The sequence below is a fragment of the Ailuropoda melanoleuca genome, chromosome 14, assembly GCF_002007445.2.
Source record: "Ailuropoda melanoleuca isolate Jingjing chromosome 14, ASM200744v2, whole genome shotgun sequence".
In the NCBI taxonomy this organism is placed as follows: Eukaryota; Metazoa; Chordata; class Mammalia; order Carnivora; family Ursidae; genus Ailuropoda; species Ailuropoda melanoleuca.
In genome coordinates, this window is record NC_048231.1 from 20,907,647 (window position 1) to 20,934,521 (window position 26,875).

At 40.7% G+C, this 26,875-nt stretch overlaps 1 protein-coding gene across 1 annotated transcript in view; it reads left to right on the top strand.

The window, feature by feature from the left end:
• The first annotated feature begins 7,590 nt into the window (after positions 1-7,590).
• The window catches only part of TSHR (thyroid stimulating hormone receptor), a 160,976-nt gene continuing 141,691 nt past the window's right edge, over positions 7,591-26,875 (top strand). The window contains exons 1-2 of the mRNA XM_034643266.1: positions 7,591-7,784; positions 8,074-8,387. Coding sequence (XP_034499157.1) covers positions 8,218-8,387 — 170 coding nt within the window. The 5' untranslated portion in view covers positions 7,591-7,784; positions 8,074-8,217. The remainder of the gene's footprint in view (positions 7,785-8,073; positions 8,388-26,875) is intronic.

The following is a 26,875-nucleotide window of genomic DNA, read 5'->3' on the forward strand; positions in this document are numbered from 1 at the left end:
AAAAAAAAAAAAAAAGACAAGAAATAGCAAGTGTTGGTGATGATGTGGGAAAAAAGGAACCGTCTTGCACTGTTGGTGGGAGTGTAAATTGGTAGAGCCACCAAGAAAACAGTATGGAGGTTCTTTCAAAAATTAAAAATAGAAATTCCACGTGATCCAATAATTCTACTACTGGATATGTTACACAAAGAAAATGAAAATACTAATTCAAAAAGACACGTGTACTCCTATGTTTATTGCAGCATTATTTACAATAGCCAAGATATAGAAGAACATAGGTGTCCATCAATAGATGAATGGATAAGGAAGATGTGGTATATATAATATGATCATGTCATTTATGACAGCTTGGAGGGACCTAGAGGGTATTATGCTGAGTGAACTAAGTCAGATTGAGGAAGAAAAATATCATATGATTTCACTGATGATTGCCAGAAGTGAGGAAGAGGGAGGATGAGCAAAATGGATGAAAGGGAGCAGGAGATATAGACTTCCAGTTATGGATGAATAAGTCATGAGAATAAAAGGCACAGCATAAAGAATATAGTCAATGACACTATAATAGCGTTATATGGTGACAAACGGTAGCTACACTTGTGAACACAGCATACCATATAAACTTCTTGAGTCACTATGTTGTACACCTGAAACTAATGTAACATTGTGTGTCAACTATACACATTTTTTTAAAAAAAACTGCACATCACAAACCCATGAAGCCAATCTTGCTCTCAAAAAGGAGTTGGGCCAATGTTTATAAGCAAAAGATTTGGAAGAAAATATCATGAACAAGAGCAGTCCCCCAAAATAAAAGTGATTCCTGATGGGGAACTGTGATAAGACCCAGAAAAGAGAGTTCTCGAATGGGAGTTTGGAGGACAGATGTGAAAGTGTTGAAGGAAAGCTCATGTCCATAGAATGCCCAGCCTCCACTCAAGACTCAAGCAAGTACTATTCATAGCCTGAACCTAGCCATCCTGCCCATTGGCATTAAAAGAGAATGTCCCTGCAAAAGCAGCCTGCATTTTGTCTAATGATTGTCCAGCACAGTAATGACCATCAGTAGCATTTGACTGTGCTTGGTTCCATCTAGCCACCACAGATGGGCAAGCTCCCGCGTAATATCACAGGACAAGTATAAATCATAAGAAGGAAGATGAAACACCAAAATGGTTTGCTAGGGTAAGGTAAAGGAGAAATCTCCAACATCCTGAATGGTTAGGACTGAATGGAACTACTCAAAATTCTCTCTGAACAAAGGCAGTGATGAAAGCCACTCTCTTTATGCCAGCACAAAGTGATCATAAATGGTTCTTGACCTTTTCTGCAATCAAGTTTTCAAGATAACTGCAAGTCTGGGAAGAGTCAAAATAAGAGAAGATATTCCAAAGATGGCAATGCCCACTTCCGAAAGAATTATCATCAACCATTCATTGTGTAGAAGTGCTGTTGATCCCATAATGCTCTTTTAAGTCACACATTTACTAATTATAAGCATGTGTCACTGTCAGGAACATCATGTATAAAAAAATCACAGCATTTTGTATGCATTCAGGTCAAAATGAACAACTACTAATGTACGAACCCAAAATTATAAAACATTTTCATTAAAGCTACGTAATACAGCCTTTGCTCTACTTTAATAGACAACTTTGGGAAAAAAGAGGAATTCACACTAAACGCTCTTTTCTGAAATTTGGACCATGTTAATGGTTCTTCTACCTGAAAAAAATATGTAATGTCCTATGGTCATTCTCATTCATCTGTTATATTTAAAAGGATTTTTGTGTGTTTTTAATGGATCTGAATACGAACACGTCTCTCTTTACTTAAAGTGATTCACCTTCTCATCGCATGTGTTCATTTGCCCTAGTGTAAAAGTTATGCTAAGGAAAGAAAATTGTTTTATTGATTATCATAGCAATTTGTTGAGCAGGCTGTTAGAACATGGTAGTCCTGAAGCCTTGCTCCAATTTACTGAATTGAAACCAGTAGACATAGGAGATTTTACCTGCATTATAATTGCCGCCAAACCAATTTCATGCAGTCAAAACCCTGATTAAAATGTTACAGATCTCAGCATACCAGTTCTGTTCCTGGCAGAGACCAGATTTACCCTCCCACCAGAATCAAACAAACAAACAAAAGCAGGTGAAATATACAAAGCAATGCTTTTTAAGACGGTAAACATCAGACAAAAAAGGGCAGTGATCCCTGAGAGACAGGAAACAATTAAGATTAGCTTTAGGATTGCCAGAAGTTACTGCCTTGAATTTCCAGGACGTGTACCAGGAGAAGGAAGCCAGGCAGAGCCCAGTGCATGCTCTGAATTGAGGAAACAGAGCTGAGAATCTGAAAAGCCCAATGTAACTGGAGTCTGCAGGACAAAAACTGGAGAGAAGAGAGCTACATAGAGAGAAAACTCCAGAGAACCAAGAAGGGTCTCTGCGGAGTATACTACAGAGCACACATCTTCACATGCAGGTGAAGAAACCGAAGCTAGAGAAAGAAGCATCTAATAAGATTGGAGGGGAAAGTGTCTGTCTGTTACACAGGACCAGGAATAGTGACTATTCCCAACATCTGGACTGAAATGCTTCATTATTCATGGACCATTAGGTAGACTACTCAGAAAAGTCTTGGCTCAGGAATGGGGAATATCTAGCGAAAGATCAAATGTTACTCTGCCCACCTAACAAAACCTTGAAAGCAATTTCCAAAAATTTCAAACTGTTTCCAAGTAATTTAACCATATTTGGCAACAAGTATCAAGAATATTTATATGAAGGCAAAGACTCCAGCACCAAAAGAGGTAAAATTTACAATACCTACTATCCAAACAAAGATTATCAGGCATGCCAAGAAGAAGGAAAAGGCAACCTTTTTTAAAGAGAAAAATAAACCAATCTAAACTGACCCAGAACTAACAAAAATGTTAGAATTACTAAACAAGGACATTTTTGGGGATTGAGTTGTGTCCTTCAGAAATATATCTTGAAGTTTTAATACCCAGTAATTGTGAATGTGACCTTATTTAGAAATAGGGTCTTTGTAGACATTCAGGTTAAATTGAAGGTTATTATACTGGATTAGGGCTCACCCTAACCCAATGACTGGTATCCTTATATGAAGGGGGAACTTTGGTCGTAGAGACACACAGAGAGAACATCTTATGATGGCAGAGGGAAGACTGGAGTGACGGAAGCCAGGGGACATCAAGGAATGTTGCCAGCCATCAGAAGCTAGAAGCAGTAAGGAAGAGTCCTCACCTAGAACCTTCACATAGATCATGTACCTGAAAACACCTTGATTTTGGACTTCTATCCTCCAAAACTAGGAGGGATTATTTTTCTGTCGTTGTAAGCCATCAAGTTTGTGATACTTTGTTACAGCACTAAACAAATACAGACATCAAGATAGTTATTATGTTTTATATGTTCAAGAAGTTACATAGAGAAAGGGAAAATATGAAAAAGGCTTAATTTGAAATTCTAGATATGAAAACTTCACTTGAGATGAAATTTATACTGATGGGATTAGTGGTAGATCAACTATTTCAGAGGAAAATAAAAAGAATTTGAAGACACAGCAAAAGAAACTATCCAAAATGAAAAAGAGAGAAAAAGAAATTTTTAATGAAAAAAATATCAATGAGCTCTTTGTGAGACAACTTTAATCAGCCTAAAATAAGTATAATAATCAGAATCCTTAAAAAAGTGGAGAGAGATAAGGGAATAGAAAAAATATAGAGAGAAATAATGGCTAAAAAATTTCCAAATCAGATGAAAACCATAAATATACAAATTCAAAAATCTCAAAATACTGCACAAGGAACATGAAGAAAAATACATCAAGGTACATGGTAATCAACCAGTGATAACGAAAGTCTTAAAAGCAGGCTGAGGGAGGGGGGAAAAAGTGGGTTACAAAAGAACAAAGAAAATTATAACAGAATATGCATTCTTGGAAGCAATGCAATCAACAAAACAATGGAGCAGTATTTTTAAAATACTGAAAGAGAAAAATACTGTCAATCTTCAATTCTATGTGCAGCAATGATATAATTAAAAAATGAAGGCAAGATTAATACTTTTTCAAACACACAAAAGCTGAACTCATTCATCGCCAGAAGATCTGTACTACAAAAAAATATTAATGAAAGTCTTTTCTTATGATTTAAATTCCTTTAAAAGATAATTGACTATGGGGCGGGGGCACCTGGGTGGCTCAGTTGGTTAAGCAGCTAAGCATGTCTGCCTTTGGCTCAGGTCATAATCATGGGATTGGGCCCCTTTGTTGGTCTCCCTGCTCAGCAGGGAATCTGCTTCTCCCTCTGCCCCTCCTCCTCCCTCGAGTGCACATGCTCTCTCTCTCTTTCTCTCTCAAATAAATAAAATCTTTTTAAAAAGATAATTGTTATCTTAACAAATAACAATGTATTATGGGGCTTATAACTTATGTGTTGGTAAAATGCATGGCAACAGAAGCAAAAGGCTCTGGGTGGGAAAAAATGAAGTCAAGTTCTTAGATCATACACAAAGTGGTGTATTTTCAACTGAAGGTACACTATACTAACTTAAAGATGCATACTCTAAACCCTAAAACAACTGCTATAATAACCAGACAAAGAGTTATAGGTGAGACAACAAAGAAGATAAAATGGAATGATGAGAGTTCCTGGATAATACAAAAGGAGTTAAAAAAAAAAAAGGAGAAAAAGATCAAAAAACAGGTGAGACAAACAGAAAACTAGTAGCAAGATTAGGGACTTAAACTTATTATCACTAATGACATCATATATAAATAATCTATACAAGCAAAACAAAAGGTAGAGATTGTCAGGTCAAAAGCAAACCTAACTCTATGGTATGTATAAGAAACACACTTCAAATATAAAGACATAAAGAAGTTGAAAAAAAAGTATAGAAAAACAATAGTGTGGTAATGGTAATCAAAAGAAAGTTGCATTGGCTCTATCAATAAGCAGATTAAAGAACAAAGGGTATCACAAAAAATAAAGAAGTCCATTTAATAATGATAAAGACATCAATCCACCAAGAAAATAACAGAGTTCTTAAACATTTACGTACCTAACATCAGAATGTCAAAATACACAAAGCAAAAACTGACAGAAATGCAAGAGAAAAAAAGATAAATCCCCAATGTAGCAAAAAATTTCAGTACCCACATCTCATAATTGACATAAGTAGATAAATCATAAAAAATATATAAGACTTGAACATTATCAACAATTTGACCTACTGACAGTTACAGAATGCAGGCCTTGACGAGAGCAGAATGCACATATTTTTCTAAATGTACACTGATCATTTATCAAAACAGACCACATTCTGAGTCACTAAATTTAAATGTTTTCAAGTCATAAAAACTATATTCTTTCTCTAAATGGAATATTTTTAGAAATCAGTAACAGAACAATATCAGGAAAACCCCCATATATTTGGAAATTCACACACTTCTAAATAACCCATAAATCAAAGAAGACATTTTTAAAAATTAGGAAGTATTTTAAGCTGAAGGAAAATAAATTTACAAGATCTCACAACTTATGAGATGTCTCTAAAGTAGTACTTATAGGGAAATACATAGCACAATATATCTATACTATTATCAAAGAGAAAAGGTCTCAAATCAATGCCTCCAGCCTTCAACTTAAAAAACTAAGAAGGACAGGGGTCCCTAGGTGTCTCAGTCCATTAAGCGTTTGACTCTTGATCTCATCTCAGGTCTTGATCTCAGGGTAGTGAATTCAGGCCCTGCATTGGGCACCATGTTGGGCATAGAGCCTACTGAAAGAAAGAAAGAAAGAAAGAAAGAAAGAAAGAAAGAAAGAAAGAAAGAAAGAAAGAAAGAAAGAAAGAAAAGGAAAAAAGAAAGAAAGAAAAGGAAAAAAAAGAAACTATGAAGGACAAATTCAACCCAATGGATGCCAAAAAAAAAAGCAATAAAGATCAGAGCATATATCAATGAAATAGAACATAGAAAAACAATACAGAATCTATGAAACAAAATGCTGCTTCTTTGAGAACATTAATAAATTTTAAATTATTGACATAAATGTGTCCATAATATTCTCTTGTCATCCTCTTCATAGCTGTATACTATGTTCTAGTGTCAACTCTCTCATACCTGAGACTGGTACTTTGTGTCTTTTTTCTTTCTTTTCTGATCAGCACACCTAGAGCTTCTATTTTGTTAGGGATGGGAGGGCAGAAAGAGAGGCAATAAATGAGTAAACTAATCAATAACAGTCACCAATGGTAAGTGGTTTGGTGATAGTGAAATGAGGTAATGCGATGGGCATAGTCACTAGATAGCATCTCCAGAGGAAATCTTCCTGAGGCAGCGATATTTAAAGCAAGATTTGAATAACGTGAAGATCTGGGTACAGATTGTTCGCAGCATAGAGTTCCAGCCACAACAAATCCCAGAGGTGATAATAAACATGTCTTGTTCCAGGTCCAGCAAAGTGATGGTAGGGGCTGGACCTTGAAAGGCAGGGATCAGCAAACTTTGGCTTTCAGGTCAAATCCTGCCCCAGGGCTGTTTTGGTACAGCTTACAAGCTAAGAATGGCTTTTATATTTGTAGAGGGTTGTGTAAAAAAAAGAGAAGGAGGAGGAGAAAACGTGACAAAAATCATATGTGGCCCACAAAGCCCTAAAATATTTACTATATTGTTCTTTACAGAAAGGGTTTACCAGCCCCTACAGTAGCCTAACCGGTTAGGATAAAGAATTTATGTATAATTTTCTTTCTTTCTTTTTTTTTTTTTAATTTTGTAATCCCCCCCTTTTTTTTTCAGAAGAGTATTCCATTGTATGGATGTATCACTGTTCATTCATTACTTAGTCAATGAAATTTTGGGTTGTTTCTATTTTGGGGTGATTATTAATAAAAGCTTGTAAACTTTGAAATATTTTAAGTGTACAGTGCAATGAATTTTAATATATACATCCACTTAACCTCTAGTCTAATTAAGATATAGAGCATTCCCATAACCCCTGTGAGTTCTTTCCCGTCTTTTTTTTTTGGTCTAATCATTATTCGGATTTCCATTGCCTGTCCCTGTCCCAGAAGAACATATAAATGGAATCACACAGCATATGAGGAGCTGATATTCTCTTTACTCCAAGGAGAATTTAGTAAGCAACTAAGGCTTCAAAGAGGGAAATTGGGACAATCTGATTTATATTTTAAATAACCTTTTGGCTACTGCGCAAAGACTCCTAAGTAGACGGTAGTGGGCCACGTCCGTATTCTTTTTCTTCCCATCTCCGGGGGATGGGGGGCGAGGGGGGTAGAGTACGGCTCAATAAAATTCCTGGGCAGACCAGAATTGACTGGTCAGCTTCAAATCCCATGGCAAAGGTGGATTCAGAGTTCCGATGAGGACACGGAAGGGTTCCTGCAGTTCCCGTTCTCCACAGCAGAGGGCCCCAGAGCGCAGTTCCTGACCCGCCTCGCCGAGTCCTCGGCTGCCCTGGGAGCCGCGCGCCGCCAGGCGACTCCGCACGCCCATTGCTGTGCTTGTGGCGGCTCGCGCCCAGTGGTCCGGGTTTGCGCTGACTCGGCGGGCGGCGAGGATCTGCCCGGGGGTGTTGCGCCCGGCTGCGGCCGCACGCCGGCTGGCCAGCGAGGTGCACCCGCCTCCGACTCCCCTCAGAGGCTTCTTAGGTCGGGAGAAGCTGAGGTTCTGCAGGACCCCCGTCCGCCCTGGGACGGTCCAGCCGCGGGGACTTTCTCTGGCTGAAGTGCGTGCAGGTGGTCCCGGCAGGCGGTGCCTTTGGGAGGCTCCCCACGGAAAAAGGTGGACCCCTGGGTTTAGAGACAAGGCGGCGTCTAAACTAGGCTTTGGAGAGAACTCCTGGGAGGAGCGCGCGGGGCGGGTTGGAAAGCAGAAGGCACAGCCCGGACTGGTGTTGAGTGTCAGGAACCGACGGAGCGGGCTGCGTGGCTCGGGGCACGGAGAGTGAAGCAATTAGGTTTGTTTGGGTGGAGAGTTGCCTAGGGAAACAGAACACTTAAGAGCCACTTCTTTTCCCCTCTCCAGCCTCCTCTTGGGTGCTGAAGTCACTACCCCAGTGAGGCCTCTCTCCTCCCACGCTCCCTCTGTCCTTCAGCCTGCGAGAACCCGGGGCGCAGAGGGCCGAGAAGATTGTAGAGGATGAAGAAATAGCCTTGGGACCCTTGGAAAATGAGGCCAACGCCCCTGCTGCTTCTGGCGCTGCTTCTCACCCTGCCCAGGACCCTGGGGGGGAAAGGGTGCCCGTCTCCCCCCTGCGAGTGCCACCAGGAGGATGACTTCAGAGTCACCTGCAAGGATATCCACCGCATCCCCAGCCTCCCGCCCAGCACGCAGACTCTGTGAGTACCTGGGAGAGGAGAGGGTAGGATCAAGAGGCCAAGGACAGCTGCAAAAGTGGCCAGAAGTGTACAAACAGAGCTTGAGAATAGGCCAAAAGGGTGGGTACGTGTGTGTATCTGTGTGTTTGCAACGAGTAAAAACTCAAAGGCCCAAATCTGGGATAGCTGACACCCTAGTTACTCATAACACAGGAAAAGGTAACAAAACTTTCGTACAGGATGAAAGTGAGAGGTATCCTTTCTGAAGAGCTGCTATTCCCCAATTTTCCTGGGCCTGGCTGACTCTGACTTTCACTTGAGATATTAACATTAATAGCAGCTCAAGAATTGACCTCTAACACGGGGGGCCCTGTCTTTCAACCCTGAATTCCTTGTACCCAGCACAGGACCTGGAATTAATTTAGTGGTCAAGCAAAAGCTTGTTGAATGAACAAATGAATAAATGGATATGCTAGTCTCAGATTGTCCATTGTGTGATGGGGAGGAAAAAAGGCTAGAGACATCACTTCTTCAGAGACTGCTTTTTTAAAGGGGGCAGAATTTCAAGTCATGGAAGGGAAATGGCTTTGACCGTGGATGGGAACTTAGAGTCATCCTGTTTATAGTTCTATCAAAATTGAGGAGGAAGGATAATGTTGGAGGAAGAGCAATGGACCAGGAGTAAGGAAACCTGCATTCTCGTCATCCCTCTCTCACTAACTGTGAAATGATGTGACATCATTTATTTGGGAAGACCCAAGATTCTTTCTGGGTAAAAGAGAGGGTTCAATCAGGTGTGTTCTGATGTCTTTGATGCAAGTGAGGGATCCACTGAATCACAAACTGTAAGAACTAGTGGGGAGACATTGAAAACCATCAGAGTGGGGGGAGGGCGGGGGGATGGTGTTCTGAGGAATGAAATTATTCCGAGATACAGAAGAGAAATTGATGAAAAGCATGGGTGAAATGCCATGCCAATTTAGACAATGGCCACAGCCATCTGCAACAGTAGCAAAGTGAGTTTCAAATCTTCAGAGAGCAGTAGAACTCTTTTGACAGGGGCGCCTGGGTGGCACAGCGGTTAAGCGTCTGCCTTGGGCTCAGGGCGTGATCCCGGCATTATGGAATCGAGCCCCACATCAGGCTCTTCCGCTATGAGCCTGCTTCTTCCTCTCCCACTCCCCCTGCTTGTGTTCCCTCTCTCCCTGGCTGTCTCTATCTCTGTGGAATAAATAAATAAAATCTTTAAAAAAAAAAAAAAAGAACTCTTTTGACAAAGGAAAGCTTACCAGGGAATGTAAAGCTCACGATTATATTGTGCTTATTCCTATCCTCAGCACTTTATACAAATTCACCCATTGACTCCTCACAAAATCCAACTGAGTAGATAATTTTACCATTCTCATTTTGTAAATGGAGAAACTGAGGCACAAAAAGTGAGGCAATTTGTTTAACGTCATGCAGTTTATAAGTTGTGGTGCCAAGATTTGAAATAGCACAGAGCTGTACTCTGAAACCCCTGCTCCAGATGAAAGCAGGTCTCACCCAGCTTTTCCCCAGTAGGGTCATGAGAAAGAAAGAAGAAAGAGAAAAATGTAAGAACTCAGAAGAGTAGGAGGCTAGGGGGAGGAAAGAAAAAAGAACAGAAAGAAGGAGGGAAGGGGAAAAGAGAAGATGGGAGGGACAGAGGGAGGAAAAGAAAGATTGTATCTAGGTTATAGAGGGCATTTCCTGCTGAAACAAACCAGACCTTTGTCATTAAAAACCTGTTCTGGGTGGTAACCACTTTTCTGAAACTCCATGCTGTATAACCAGTGCCTAGCTGTTTTACAAATTATTATGGTGCTGAGAGCATTTTTTCCTAACCTTATCTTCTATCCCTGTATTATGGTGCTGAAAGGTAAACAGATTGTCCATTTCTGCGTTTACCCATAGACTTGCCACGTGGTCTGGCAGATGGATGGGAGAGAGTTACACTGTGGCTCTCACTGAAACAGTGGTTCTAAATCTTCTCCGCTTCCCCCCTGCCCCCCAGAGGGCATGATTCACTCTTATTGTAACAATGGTTCTGACTAGGTAGGAAGTAAGGGAGAACTGCTATTCCTACTCCCTAGTGGAACATTCTAGAATCTTTGATATACAGGTAGTTTGAAAAAAAAATTTTTTTCCTCCTCATTGAGAATTACTGATTTAAGGGAAATTAAATTAAGCCAGCAGAATAAAACTAAAAATTTAAATGTTGGCATATAATTATAGGTCATATTACCTCAAAACCGAGGATAGCAAGATGGACCCATTACCCTCATTCAGAGATTTACCATTTCCTACCTGTGTGCACAAGAGAACCATCCCTTCTCTGCATGAGGAGGAAGATGGGGGTTTGACAGTCATTCTGGATTTAGGTGGATTCTTCCTCAGGAAAGTGCTGCCTTGCCTTGTCTTGTCTCTTGACCTACCTGCTTTCAGGCTAATGATGGTGACATCCACTCCCTCCACTCCCTCCAACTCCCTCAACTCCAGTAGAGTGATGGTTTGTCCATCACACACTTGCACACTTGTGTTCCTTCAGAAATGTTTCGGAAGGAGCTGTTGTGGCTATTGTTTTCAAGTTCTGGATTTTGCTTCCAATTTTTGCATTTTGCAACTGTGGCTCTAACTGATGGATCAGCTCAGTTTTTCTAAACTGAAGATACTCACTATCTTCAGGATTTTTGCCCTGTGTTCCACCTGCGCTCTTATTCACTCATTATCTTTAAGTGACTCACTTCTTTAACAGAAAGAAATTTATTTAGAAAGCTTATATCATGACAATAAATGGGAAATTAGCATGACTTGCTGTAAAAAGGAGGTAATCCAGAAAGCTAAATACGTTGAACACACAAATGTAATTATATTCTAGCTCAAGACTATTGCCTGTGAATGCTCTAAGCCCGAGGCTGACTTTCTTTTGTTAAAAGGGAAGAGTGATAGATGTTAGAGAATATTAAAGAGATACCAATTCAACTTGCTGTCCTTGGTGGTATCAGAAGAATTGAAAAACTGTGGAAAAGGGAATCACTTTTTCACTGTGTGATTCAATATTATTTAATGCCATGTGGGCGTTCCACCTAAAATAATCTCATGTCATACCTGTTTTCCACGCTTAGAGAAATGTGGATTTATCCCATATTTCACAACTGTTTTAGTTACAATCAGTAGTCATAACCTGAATAACATTTGACTTCCAACCCAAAGAGAAGCCCTCTGCTTTAGCACCCACATGCCTGCCAAATACAGTCCAATATTTTCTGTCTTACAAAGGTGGCAATGCTTCATGCTTGTAGACATGCTTTATTCTCATTATCCGCTGTGTGTGTGACTCAAGGTTTTTGATGGAAAGTAACAGAAAACCCACTCTGTCTAGCTTAAGGAGGGAATAAATGTTCTGAAACAATAACATGTAATTTACAGAATCATTGTAGATCCAGGCTTTCAAAATAAGCCAGGCCCAAGGCAGGCAAGGAGTTGGAGCCATAGCCAACCATCTGGTTGGAACAACTCCACAGACAACACCACAACCACAGCCACTGGACATCTGTGGTGCTGGGCACCTCGTGCTGTTGCTGCTATGTTGTCTGTACGCTGCCATCAGTAATTTCTGAACTGTTCCTGCCACTTTGAATCACTAGCCAGAAAGTGATATCCTAGATGGGAGCATCTGATTGTCTGCCATAGGTTTCTTGCTGAGTCCTAGCTGCTGGGGCGGGGAGGGCGTAGGAGGAGGGAGGCCCCTTTCCCCTGACTTTTGGTATCTGCAGTGGGAGGTGAAGAACTGGGTCCTTCTAACAGTACACACACACACACAATGGGGAATTTTTCACCAAAGAGGGGCTATATGCCCTCAACATTGCTCATTACTTCCTTCACTCTGCAAATGTTTACGAAGCACTGGCTATGTTCCAGACACTGCTAATACTGTAGATTTGGTGGAGAACATCAACATGTCCCTGTCCTCAGGGATCTTACAATCTAGTGTAGAAGCTGAATATTCATCAAATAATCACATAAACATAGAATTAGAGTTGTGTAAATATGCTGAGAGTATATTTGGTGGAGGTGGGGGTGGGGACTGACTTAAACTTGGGTGCAGGGGAGGTTTTGAGCTACATCCTGAACCGGTAGGATTTGGGCATAAGGAGTTGTAGGTGGAGAGGTGGAGGTGAGGAAGTGGTGCTCCAGGGGATGGACTGCTCATTTGAAGAGCTTTGAAGAATTCTCACCTGAACAGTGAAAGAGTTGGATTTATTCACTTAGCACAAAGATACTGATGGGCAACAAAATATGTTACTACTTTCTTTGTAACACAATACAGGTCAAGGTGAATTCTTATGTAGCTGGGGGCAATTTTTGTGCCAAAAAAAAAAAAAGGCTTATTGGGGGTAACTGGTTTTAAAAACAAACATTTGATTCATTAAAGTAATGCATGTAAAGACTAGTTCTTTTTTCACTTTTCCGTATATTTATTATTTTATTTGTAAATTTAATTAATGATAATAATTACTTCAAGGATGATTTTATAATGTAATAATATTTTAATAAATAATTTAATAAAATAATACATAGTTTAAGTACAAACGTAGTTTATTTTCTTTTAAAGCCCCTAAATGTGCTTTGCAAGTACTTAGAAAATCTAATAAATTAAACTTTATAAGTACGAGGAATCCGAAGTTTTTCAGATGTCCCAGTGCTATTTATAGGGGCAAGAGAGTAAAGTGGTGAGCACTCTTTCAGGAGTGAGATCATCTTGGTTGAATGCCTTGCTCTGCCCTTTCCTAGGCATGCTTTTGGGAATGGAGAAAAGGGAAAAATATTTTTCCTTCTATTCTTCTAATTTCTTCTATTCTTCTAAATTCTTAGCTAGGGTCTGATTTAGATTTTCATTTCTTTTTTTAATTCTACATTTTCCCAAGCCAAAAGATGTTTATTCATTAAGCAAGCTGGACTCTCTCCCACCACTTATGAACTCCAGTTCTTGATGGTACCATCCACTGGCTTCCTAGGTTCCTTATAGGTAGGGTTGCCCTATCTAAAAGGAGCTTCCTCTTACACCTGTTATCCAGGTGTAATAACATTCCTTGCACTCTCAAAGCTGTCTCAGATTGGAGGATGAATTACTAATAGGTCTCACTAATAGCCCATTGAGTCCAGAGGCCCATGGGACATGCTGGAACATTCTGAGCCTTGTTTATTATCATCATAACTGGGAGTCAATAACTTAAACAGGGGTCGGCCTCTTGGTATTGCCTCAAAATCTGCAACCCCCACATCGATGGTAGTGAACTTCTTTCACAGTGTCAGCTGAATTTTGCATTTCGTTGGCTCTCTTAAAATACCTGTCTTCCCTTCTGGCTTATTCCAAGAGCCACCTAACAGGTCTCCTGCTTCCACCCTTGCTGGACCGCTACAGGCTAGTCTTCACACAGCAGCCAGAGAAATTTTTTAAAATGTATGTCAGGTCATGTCCCTCCTTTGCTCAGAACCTTCCAACAGACTTCCTAGTTATCTCAAGAAAAAACAAACAAACAAACAAAAAAAACAAAAAAAAACAGAGTCCTTAGAGTTGCCCCAAGGGCCCCAAATGAGTCAGACCTTCTTTTTGTTTCTTTTCTTTTTTATTACTCCCACTCATAATTCAGCTTTCACTCCACTGGCCTCCTTGCTCTTCCTCACGCTTGTCAGGCTTTCCATATTAGATTCTTCCCCGTGCCTCAAACCTTATTTTCCCAGATGTGTCCATGGCTAATCCTCTCACCTCCTTCAGGTTTTTGTTCAAATGTTACCTTCTCAGTACGGCTTTCATAATCACTCTCTTTCAGATTTAGCACTCCTGGGGCACCTGGGTGGCTCAGTCAGTTAAGCATCTCCTGTCAGCTCAGGTCATGGTCCCAGGGTCCTGGGATCAAGCCCCACAGTCAGGCTCCCTGATCAGCAGGGAGTCTGCTTCTCCTTCTCCCTCTGCCCCTCCCTGCCCCCCCGACCCCAGCTCATTCTCTCTCTCTCTCAAATACATAAATAAAATCTTTAAAAAAAAGAGAAAAATAAAATTTAGCACTCTGCTTTTAAAAAACAAATCCATAGAGCTTGGCACCTTTTCATATATGACATAATTTGTTTGTTTTTATGTTTTGTATTTATGTCTTTCCCCACAGGGCAAGGTTTTTGTTTTTGTTTTTGTTTTTGTTTTTGTTTTTAAAGATTTTATTTATTTATTTGACAGAGATACAGACAGCCAGAAAGAGAGAGAACACAAACAGGGGGAGTGGGAGAGGAAGAAGCAGGCTCATAGCGGAGGAGCCTGATGTGGGGCTCGATCCCCTAACGCCGGGATCATGCCCTGAGCCGAAGGCAGACGCTTAACAGCTGTGCCACCCAGGCACCCCAAGGTTTTTGTTTTTGTTTGGTTTGGTTTGCTTCATTCAGTTATGTATCCCAATTGCCCAGAAAGAGCCTGGCGTATGATCGTTCACCAATAGGTATTTGTTCAATAAATGAATGCATGGACGAGGGTCTCTAGAGGCCCTTTTATATCATTCCATTGGGTTCTTCAGACCCTTTCGTTCTTTTTCAAAGTCCTTGAGTTTTATTGCCCTGTTAAAGTAGAATGAAATTCTACCTTTGTTTAATATTTTTCCTGGCTACCCGAGAGACGAGTTTTTTAGACCTACAATGACATCTAATGGGGTTCTGCATCTCTCCCCACCTATCTGACCCAAATTCACAGGACTAAAACCATGTTAAAGATGCTCCTTTGAACAGCCAACCTCCAAGAAATTAACTCCACCAGTGTTTCCTAAACTTTCCAAATGTAGTATCCTTAAGGAAGAGGAAAGTGGAAGGGGGCCCCCAGGATAGCAATCCAGAGCAAGCAGGACATTCCTTTGAAGTCTCTCATTTTACTATTTTTTTAAATTTAACTTCTAAAAAATTAGTGAGACTTTTGAATTCTTTTCCATCATGCAACTTTTTCATGTGGCTTCATATATAACTTTCAGAGTATTTGCTTATTCCTTTAGGATAATGCAGCTCTATAGGGGACTATCCCAGTAATTTGACTCAGGTGACCATGGAGAGATTGGTGGGTGCTGCAAAAGGCCAGTAAAATACTCTAGGAGGCAGTGCTGTGTGGGCTCACAAGCCCAGACTCAACAGTCAGATCTGCTCGGCACGGGCCACGCCCACTCCGTCCTATTCTCCGACACCTGGATGCAGAATGTCTAGTTATTTCACCTGTGTGAACAAACCCTGGCTGGCCTGGAGTATGAGTCTGTTTTCTTAGATCAGCTCTGAGGAGGTACTAGACAGAGAAAACTAATTCATAATACATCTTGTTAAATGAGTGAATTTTATTTGGTTAATTGAAATAGTGGTTTTTTTCCCTCCAGAGCTGAGAAATTGTTAATTTCCAACTTATCTAGTTGATTATTTTAATATTTCCTTATTGTACAAAGTATGTTAATTACTACCCTTCAGATTGAAATTCATTAACCAGAAGTTCATGGCCTTCCTTGGTGGTCCATGGTTGTCCTCCTGGAAATCTGTGATTAAATGAAAATTTGTACACAAGTACATCAGGGCACTGCTGAGAGAATTCGTAACTTCTCGCAGATTATTGAAGGTGTTCTTGACTTCCCCCCAAATTAAGAAATTATGTTTTAGAATAATTTGACTTTTTTGTGTGACAAGTGTACGTTGGTATTAACTGTGATTTAACCTTATTTTATTTCAAAGAATGGTAAAACATATGTTTTAAAAAATAACCTAAAACGTCCTGACCTTTGAATGTGATTTTTTTTTCATGAATACAGTACAATGGTTACTTTTTTATGCCTCACACTGAGCCTGTCCCATGAATAGGCTCTTCTCACAGAAATTCACTTAATGTGTCTATTCTTCAAGTTAGTAATTTAAAAACAGATTTTACAAGTGTCTAATGCCTCATATCTGACAGTAAATCCTTTCTACCAACCCTATGCCTATTCTCACTGAATCTGTTTGGTATGCTTAATTATTCTTTTGCCTTTCATTACTGCAATTAAAAAATAATTGAAGGAAATTTTGAGTATGGGAAAAATGGTTCCATTTGTTCAGAGCTACAAATTAGATTGTAAAGTGTTCCATTTTGATGTCAGACTCTACTTTGCTTCATTTCTGTAAGAATATGTGGGGTGTTCCCAAAATTTTCAAACAAATCCTTTTCTTAGAATTACAAAGCAGGCATTTGTGATTTTTAAAGCATCTTATAAATGTTCTCTTACATGTAGTGACATGTAAATCTACCCTGGATTTTTCTGGTACAGCCCTCTTTAAAATATTTTGCCATCAGAATATTCCAGAAATTCAAATATTTTAGCATCATCATTTTAACTAAACTTCCCACACCCCTTTTGCACCTGGAAAGGGCTCCCTGTGTCCCAGTTTGTCTTTCAAAAACACGATCTCTGTATTTATATGATACATGAAGCTTTTGGCTAACATTTTTGCAGGCATTAGCTTAATTTTACCCACACCCAAGTATTATCGTAATTACTCAACTCCAGAGAGGGATTGAAATTGTCTTTTCTTATTGCCAGCTACTGTCACTTTATATTTTGTTATTTCAATCTTTTCATGAGCTGGGAAACTAGAAACTAGAGAAAAGATCTGTACATGACAATAAATAAAGGATCTAAAAGGAGGGCACAAATGAGGGGCTCTCCTGTGACAAAGTCTTTAGTGGTCTTTGTGGCTGCTCTGTTTCCCTCTCAACACCCTTTCCAATTACTTCTGAGTATGAGGCCACGATCCAAAGATTTGCGATGGTAGGAAATCTTACTCTAGACAGGTGGCGTTTTATTGTGGTTAGTGTTTGCTCTTTCCTTTCTTCTTCTTCTTTTTTTTAACCAATATTTATTGATCACCTAATATATGCAAGTACTATTCTAGGTATTGGAGAGGTATAATAAATGGCCTCCCTGATTTTACATTCTAGCGGAGGGAAATCACCAAGAAAATTAGTAATAAAACATAGAATGTCAGATGGTGGTAAGTATAATGGAGAAAAATGAAGGAAGGGACAGGGAGAAGGAAGGCTGGGGGTTGCCTTTTAGATGATCAGAGAAGGCCTCACTGAGAAAGTGGCATTTGAGTAAAGACCCGAAGGAGCCAAAAACACTAAGCCAGGCCGTCATCTGGATGTTGGGGGAAGGATTCTGAAAGAATGCAAAGACCCAGAGCAGAGGGGACATGGAAGGAGCGTGCGTAGGATGTTTAAATGACAAGGAGGAAAATGTGCCTGAAGAAGAGAGGTTTGTAGGAAATGAGATCAGATTAGTCATGGGGGACAGAGCATTTGTACTTTGCAGATCATTAGAAGGCATTAAAAATTTTAAGAAATAAATACAAAATAAATATATCAATGTAAAAGGATATATTGCAGATGTATTTTTTTTCTGAATGAGGTAAGAAGCTATTAAGGATGTCCCCCAAAATGGCATGAAGTGACCTGCATTTTACTGGGAGCATCCAGGCTACTTTGTTAATGAGGTGAGAAATGACAAAAGCTCCAACCAGCTTACTACCAGGGAAGTTGGTGAGAAATGGTTGAGTCCTGGACTTATGAGGAAGGCAAAGCCAACAGGATTTCCTCACAGAGTGTGTGGAGTCCGAGTGAAAGAAGGAGTCCATAATGTCTCAGCCTGGATTCTCCAGAAAGCAGAGCAGGTGTGAAAATTTTTACTGGGGAATGTGATTCCAGGGAGCAGAAGGGTGAGTTGGGGAAGTGAAGCAGGGAGGGAAGGAGAGTTTGCTGCTGCTAGAGGCAAAGGGTTGCTGATCCCATGGGGCCACCTGAGAATGACATGCATCTTGGACCCTTGCTCTTTTATCCTGAGTTCTGGTCTGCCCACCCCCACCCTATAGATCAGAGTGGTAACTCCACCACCCTTCCAGGATTCTTGTGCCTGGATGATGAAGGCGTCCTAGATATGAACAGAAGTGCCCCAGGGTGGCAGGTAAGGAGAGCATGAGGCAGGGCTGAGGTGCAGCTCTGTCAGGTTGCACCTGGATGAAGCTATCAGCACTCACAGAGATCCGGTGGCCACAGTGTGGCTAGAATAGGACAGGTAAGGCTGAGAGGATCTCAAGTGATGTATTAAGAGGTCTCCAATGTAGTTCGCCCTCTGAACTGCTCAGATCTTCCCAAGCTTTCCATTATGTCTGGCTCTTATATTAAAATATGGGACATTCTGTTTTGTAAAAATAAGATGCCCTTAGGTCTTTTCTCAATTAGAGGGGGACATAAGTCCAATCTGCCACAGAGCTCCCTCCAAAATGCAATCTTTGCAAAGACATTAATGCAAGAGGGCTTGCATAAGGAAATACGCTAAAGTGTCCTCTGCTGTGGCTGATCCCAAGATTGTAATTGATAGTCATATCTCCCTTCAACTCCAATTTTAGATTTCTCTTACCCTTGGCTTGACTTTGGCCAGTGATTGCCTAGTGGAAGGACCCAGACTTTCACCTTCAAGGGTTCTAAACCCTTGGTTGCCTTGCCCTTATGAGCTATAGTTGCCCTCGTTCCCACTCACCATTATCACTGGCCACAGAAGAACCAAGACATGTCCCAGTGCAATCCCTGGGTTCTAGACACACTCCTCACTGCTGATGTACAGCAGCTACCCTAGCTTCTCATGGTTCTTTTGTTCCTATCAGTAGAGAAACTCCTTTATTTGCCCATTCATCCACGGTATCATGAGCCCAAACAACCAAGTTCTCATTATAGCATCGGGCTCTCTATGGAGGAAGTACTCTTTCCACCCAAAAACTAGGACCTTTAATATGGCAGGAACAGAGACAAGAAGTCCAGATTCTGAATATAAGTCACTGTAGTGATGGTGAGAAGGGTCAATCCTACCAACATCCCTAGGTCCTATTCCAGTGACATGGGGAGTCTAGCATATATTGGCTACTGGTTCAGTGTGTATGCTTCACTGGGTCAGATCCCCAACCCTGCAGGCTTTGTCCCCAAGTTGGAAACTTAGCTGAGCCTTTAATGGGTCATTCTGCCATTCTCTTAGGCAGTCTGTTTCTGCATGATTAGGAACATGCTAAAATTAGTGGACATGATAGTCATGTGCCCTTTATTGCACCTTCTCTCCCAAGAAATGGGTGTCTTGGTTGAGTGTTGTGCTGTTGCAGGGTGTGCAACAGTTGGTTCTTTCAGTGGTGTGTAGATTTCATACTGGTAGATCAGGCAATCTATAAGCCCTTGAATAGTCATTCTGATGGAGGCAAGGAGGTCAGAGAAGGCAAACTCAGATCCAAAGTGACAGTTCTTTTTAAAATGAATTACTACTTTCGACAGGTAGAAAGGGTCCAGTGTAATCAAACTGCCACCAATTGGCTGGCTATTCTCTGTGAGGAAATATGCCTTGCAGTGTAGGGTCCTACTACTGGTAGTTTGGTCATTCCCAGAGGCAGTATCTTGATGGTATTTGATGAAAAGGAGCCAATGCTGAGCTTCCATCCCTGTCACCATGGCCATTTCATTCACGCCCATTGTGCCAGCGCTGAGTGACATCCACAGAATGAGTCATCCTGTCCACCTGGTTGACAGTCATCTCTGTGGTGACACTGAAAAAATTTCCTTAGAGGGATCCAGCCTCCTTTTCAATCAGTGGGTTTCTCCTTTTAGAGCTACTGAAGTTTTTCTTTCAAAAATCTACATCTTAAATTGATGAAAGTTACTTTTGATGTAATTCAAACACTGTTCCAGAATGAAGCATTTGCCATAAAATTAATTTTTAGGTTTAAATTAATGCCTTGATACCAGGAAAATAAACTATAAACTATAATTACAAAACATCTAGTTCTTTGGAGTATTTGGATTTCTGAAAATTGCCTTGATTATCTCTGATGAATTATTAATCTGTTACTTCTATTACATAATCACAGTTTGAGCTATAGTATGAATTAAGTGGGCTTTGTGTACTGCCTTAAAAATATGTCACTGATGTGTGTGTGTGTGTGTGTGTGTGTGTGTGTGTGTGTTAAGTCTCACTTGGGACTCAAAACAGCTCTGTTTGATTCTACTTGAGATGAATTATCTGAGACCCAGAAATGTCATCTCTCTTATCTTTAATGTCACAGGCAGTAAATGAAAGAGTATTCAAACTCAGGTCCCCTAACTCCAAATCCAAGGCTCTCTCTACTATTCTATGGTAGCTATCTTCCTAAATCTGGTCTCTTCCCCTCCTTTTTCTTCCATCCCTTCCTTCCCCTTCCCCAATTGACATGAAATTCGTACAATATACCATTCAGTGGTATTTAGTACATTCACAGTGTTGTACAGCCATCACCTCTAGTTCCAAACTAATTTCATCATCCCTAAAGGAGATCTGTACTGATTAACCAATCACTCCCCATTCCCCCTCTCCCTTTACCCCCTGGCAAACACTAATCTGCTTTCTGTCTTCATGGATTTACCTATTCTGGACATTTTATATAAATAGAATCATACAACATGTGACCTGTGTGCCTGGCTCCTTTCACTTAGTACGTTTTCGTGTTTCATCCATGTTGCAGGAATAGAAAGAATGTGGGCCATTAGACAAGTGGCTTGATGGGAAAACAGAAGTGAACAGCCAAGCCTTATGTACTTTCAGGACTTTCCAAGCAGGTTCATTTGTAGCATCCTCGTGTAGAGAGTAGTCCCATTCCATGTCTAAATGCCTTATACTTAGATATAATCATTGGAATGCCAAAAATGCTCATAGTTATTCTCTCAGGCTTAGAGCTACAAAACTACTTTCCCATGTCAAAAGGTTTTGAAAGTACCCGTCTTATGAAGTAGAGCGTTTCTAGCCAGCTGGCTGAGCAACACCATGTGCTTATCCCTTCTGCGTCCCATGGCAATCCCGTTCAACACTTGTGACTTAATAGCAATGCATGAGCCATTATCCATAACTCCTTTGCTCTTTTAAGAGCCAATACTTTCCAAAGGGCTTTTCTCTGTTATAGGTGAGTTGTAGAAATCAAACAATATCCCATTCGTGATGATGTTTATCATAATAAACCAGAATAAAGCCTGATCACAAATGCAGTAGTGGGTCTGAGAACTTGTGAGCCCTGGCCTGATTTAATGCTCGGTGTGGGTATTATATTGATTTGGAGAGGGCACGCTTCCATCAGGGACCATTCAGCAGCTGTTTGGCTTGAGGATTGTGCAGCTCTATTAAGATCAAACACTTGTCCACTGTGCAAAAAGCACATTTTTAATATTTGTAAGATTGCTTATCTTCTACCAGAGAGGTTCATCCCCGGGGAGTTACTGTCAGTAGGGTAAAGTGACAGAAATTCTAGCTGGGGATGGTGAGGGGGGGTTCTCTGTCCCAGTAGGGCCCATAAATCTGTAAGGATCTATTCTGCCTTGTGTCAGAGTTTGGCTGAAAAGCCTGTTAGGATTTCCAAACTCTCCAGATGCCCCTGTTTAATGCTTGGCTGGCCTTCTTATGTAGCATAACCAAGTTGCCATTTCACAATCATCCTCAATCCCTGGAATCTAAAACAACAAAGCCAGAAGCTCTGAAATGTGCACTACGAAGCACGAAAGAACCTATTAAGGTTCTGCCTGATTCAGTTCTGTGTGACAACAGAAGTTCTAATGTACTTATGAAGAATTCCTTTTACTCATAAGAAACTTGGCACTTTACAGAAAGTATGTATCTCATGACCAAAAAGACCCAGGGTGGCCCGGAGGGGCTTATGCTTTCTTTTTATATCATATCTAGTATCTTCATTTTCAATAGCAACAGAGGGAGGGGAACTATTTTGAAGTCAGCTAAAGTCGTGGTAAAAAGTAGAAGATGGGGGGCACCTGGGTGGCTCTGTTGGTTAAGTGTCCAACTCTTGATTTTGGCTCAGGTCATGATCTCAGGGTTGTGAAATTGAGCCGGACATGGAGCCTACTTTAGATTCTCCTATCCCTCTCCCTCTACCCCTCCCCCCAAAAAATTTTTAAAAATTATTGAAGTAGAACATGGAAATTTCCCACTTAATAAGGAAATTGTTTATGAACATTTTAGCAAAGCACTTAAATCTTTCTTTGATATCTGCGAAATGAAACCGTAGGCTCACTCTCTCCTACTTTGGAGAATTGTTGCGAAGACCAAAGAAGTAATTGTTCAAGTGTACAAGGTGATCTTGGTTGTTCAGGGACAGTCTTTCTCATTCAACAGAGTAAGAATATGGGGGTTTATGCTTTATCAAATATCCGGGGGAACACAGATTTATCACACAGGGACTTTGAGAGAATTAGATTGTAAAAACAAACAAAGCAAGAAAAACTAAGCAACTTAAAAGTATCTCCACCCATTGTTTCGTCCTCTACTCTTCCAACAATGCAAGAGGACTGTTCACCTGCATCCGTGCCGCCTGCTCTTCTCACTCCCTTCTTTGACTTTTTCCCTCTCTCTCCTATCCCAGATTCTTTCCACTGTTGTCTAAATATACTCCAGTCTCTTTCTGCTAAAACAAAATTCCTCCCTAGTTTTCACATCTTAGTCCATCTGCCACTACTGCTTCCCTACCGGTCCCCTTTCCTTTGCAGCTGAATGTTCATAAAGACTTTTCTCAAGTTGTTCTCTTGATGTTTTTACTTCCATTCACTCTTTAACTTACTGCAATCTGGCTTCTGCTCCCATTACTCAATTGAAAAGGCTCTTGCCAAAGTCACTAACAACCTTTGTTGCAAAATCCAGTGGACATTTTTAGATCCTTTCCTGGATTGAACTGATGGTAGCTTTTGTAGTGATGACCACTTCTGTCTGATTCCCCCACATCGCACTCCTTGATTGCCTGGTACCTCAAAGTGCATCTCTGATCACGGGAGGTAGGGCTGCTGTTGCACAACAAGGGCAGATACTGAGATGTGAGCCAGTTAGGAGTGCTGCCTGCACCCCTTGCATCTTAGCATCAAGTGCATTCTTTTTTTAAATATTTTTTTAAGTTGTGTATAGTTCTTATTTTTTTATATATTTTATTTATTTGAGAGAGAGAGGGCATATGCTGGGGAAGTGACAGAGGAAGGAGAAGCAGGCTCCCCACTGAGCAGGGAGTCCCCCCTGGGGCTTGATCACAGGACCCTGGGATCATGACCTGAGCCGAAGATAAGACATTCAACCAACTGAGCCACCCAGGTACCCCTATAGTTCTTGAATTCAGTAAAGTTTCAGGATACAAAGTTAATACCCAGAAGTTGGTAGCGTTTCTATGCACCAATAATGAAGTAGCAGAAAGAGAAATTAAGAAAACAATTCCATTTACAATTGTACTAAAAAGAATAAAAGACGTAGGAATAAACTTAACCAAAGAGGTGAAGGACCTGTATTCTGAAAACTATAAAACACTAAAGAAATTGAAGATGACACAAACAAATGGAAAGATATTCCATGCTCATGAACTGAAAGAATCAATATTGTTAAAATGTTTATGCTACCCAAAGCAACCCACAGATTCAATGGAAGTGCATTCTTCAATAAAGGGCTCACCTCCATGGCTGCCACAGCCCACTCCTTGTGCTATGATCTACTTCCCCATACATATTTGGAAAGCAGATCATCCAGGATTCCAGTGGGTCTGTCTTCCTGCAGGAATTTAGAAGAGAGGTTAGGGGGATGAACTCAGGCCCCTATTGTTGTAGTTGATGTCAGGGTCACAAATGATGCTTGCGTCTCTCTCCCCTGTCCACTCTAAGTCCCCCTCATACTCAGCTTTTACCTCTGCTGGTGTAGATGACTTATCTGCTGGGACAATCCAAGCTCTTATTCCTGAGGGGTCTGAACCCATGGTAGCTATACTCTTTCCAGTTGGGCATTGCTGGGATTGTTCGTTTTAGTCATAATTGAGCAAGTGCTATGGCAGCCCAAGTGGATTACATGAATTCCACATATGTTTTTCCCTACTGTTATTGGGTCACAGCAGACATATCTCTTCCCACTGATCAGGATCAGTTACTCCTACCCAGATAGTAACTCTTCCTTTAGTCTACTGGTCCCTGGATATAAGAAGTCCAAAATACCCAGGTGGCAGGCATAGCTTCTAGTTCCCTGAAGAGCCTAGAATTGTAGGGATTGGAAACACAAAATCCCTCAGTGGGTCACTGGATATAAAGGGAACTAGGGCCACTCCTGCTTTTGCCCCTTGATTTCCAGACCTGCATATTCTTCCTAATGGGACACAACATCCAAATAGAGATTTGTGATTTAATATACGACCTGCATGATGATATCCCACCATGGCAGAGTATTGCCTACAAGTTGTGCCTTTGGCAGGTTATTCCACTACTCTGTAAAACCAATTACTTCTGGATTCTGTGGTACCTGATATGACCAGTGAACTTATCCATGACCATGAACTTACCTCCCTATTTCTTTCTCTGTGAAATGGGTCTCATGGTTATATGCTGTGTTATATGAGATTATATACCTGGATCACATACTTTGAAATCTCCCAGATAGTGGTGCTTGCCTGAGATTATAGAGTCAGGAAGGGTGAACAGTTACCAAGAGTAAGTGTCTACTACTATGATAATAAACCACTGGCCCTTCTGAAAATGGCTCAGTGTGGTCAATTTGCCACAATATGGTACCCTCAAGTAATAGCACCACATTGAATTCTGTTGCTAACTGGTTGGACTTTCAGTGGTGGTAGTAGACGGATCACCCTTGGTTAATGGGGGTCCATGCTATTGATATGTAGTCTCCACTCTGTTAATGTGCCAATTGTGCTAGTTCTGGGGTGGCCAGTGACAAAGACTAGCTACTCTCGACTGATCAACTCATTTTGCCTTAGTTATTCAATGCTTATTCTGTTGTGACTGCTTTCTGTGGTCATTAATATCTTATACAAAGATCTTCACATTTCATGCCCACTCCCATATACTCATCCATATGCATCTAGCCCAGACTTTTTTATCTACAATCTTCTAGCCTTTTTCTTCCCAGGCTCTGACCAGCTTGCCAAACCATTTGCTCACGAGTTCATATATATTCTTATCCTAGGCTATTTTTTCATGAAATCCACCCATTGGGAAGATTTTCCCTTGCTGCTGTTTTTCAAGGCCCCCTCCATGTGCAGCTCATGTCCGTTTTGGGTGGACATATTAACCAACTTCTGTATACCAAACCAAATGATCCATTAACCAAGCTCTGGCTTTTGTCTTTTTCCTTTAGCTGTTAATATGGGACACTTCATATAGCCATAGCTGTGAGCCAAGGAAGGGACAGTGATATAATCTTAGTAGCTGACTTGGAGGTCTAGGATACCAACTCATACAGCTATTCATGCTTTGTAGTCCTGCTCACCTTTGATCCTTGATGTACTACTTTCCATCTGATTAATTGTTCCTGAGTCTGCCTGATGTTATGACTTAGTGGGTTCTGGAGAACTCAGCTCGCGATGGGCAATTTAGGGTGCATGGTCACTTGACTTCCATAGTCAAATGCTCTGTCTCATTTGACTGAAGGTCCAGCAGGATACCAAGAGCTGTTTTTCTGCACTGCAGATGTGTGGACTTGCTCCAGAACTCTGGGGAACTGCATTATGAGTCTCCTGTGAAGGCTTACCTTAAACTCCACACCACACTCCCTTTTTCCTCTGTTGACATCTCCAACATAATAGAGTTTACCATATCATATGACCCAAGCTGGAGTGCAGAGTCCCTACTCCAAGCTGGCAGACTTCCATGTCAACTGAAATATGGTCAGAGCCATCCTTGTACAGTATTCCACTGACTCAATAAACTATAATTTATTTGACTATTTTCCTACTGAGGAATAAGTAAAAGCCTAACTGTAAGTCCTGAGATTGGTCTTAGCTTTTTCTGATTTCCCACTGACTAGGTAAGGGCTTTCACATTTAATTTTCAGTTGTTTGTTAGTTGTCTCAGGTTTTCATTATCCGTTTGTAGTAACTTCAGTACAACCTAATTGAAGGCAGCTGATTGCATGGATGCATTGCTATTCTTCAATTCCCTCATTCCTACCCCAACCTACCCCTGACATGCATACTTTCCTATCCTAGAGCATGAATCATTCCATAGGCTGCATTTTGTCTAATTTCCATAGCTTTATCTTCCAGTTCATTATTCTTCAGCGGACTACTCCTCTGTTTAATCCATCCAGTATTACTGCATGTATTTATATTTCACTGTGCTTTTTATATTTTATTTTTTTGTGGTTTTAGTAATGTCTTTTATGTCGTGGATTAATTTAAATAAACGTTATAGTCACTATGAAATTGTTCTATTTTCTGAAATTCTTGGGGACTTCAATTTGCTAATTGTTGGGTCTACTGGCTCTTTCATGGTGAATTGTTACCTTCTTATTTTATAATTTTGGAGTATGAGCTCATCTTCAGCATGACTATTTCATTGAGAATGTTGTACAGCCTGGGCTGAGAGCAGGAGTCATCAGGGGCAACATTAAGGATTTCAC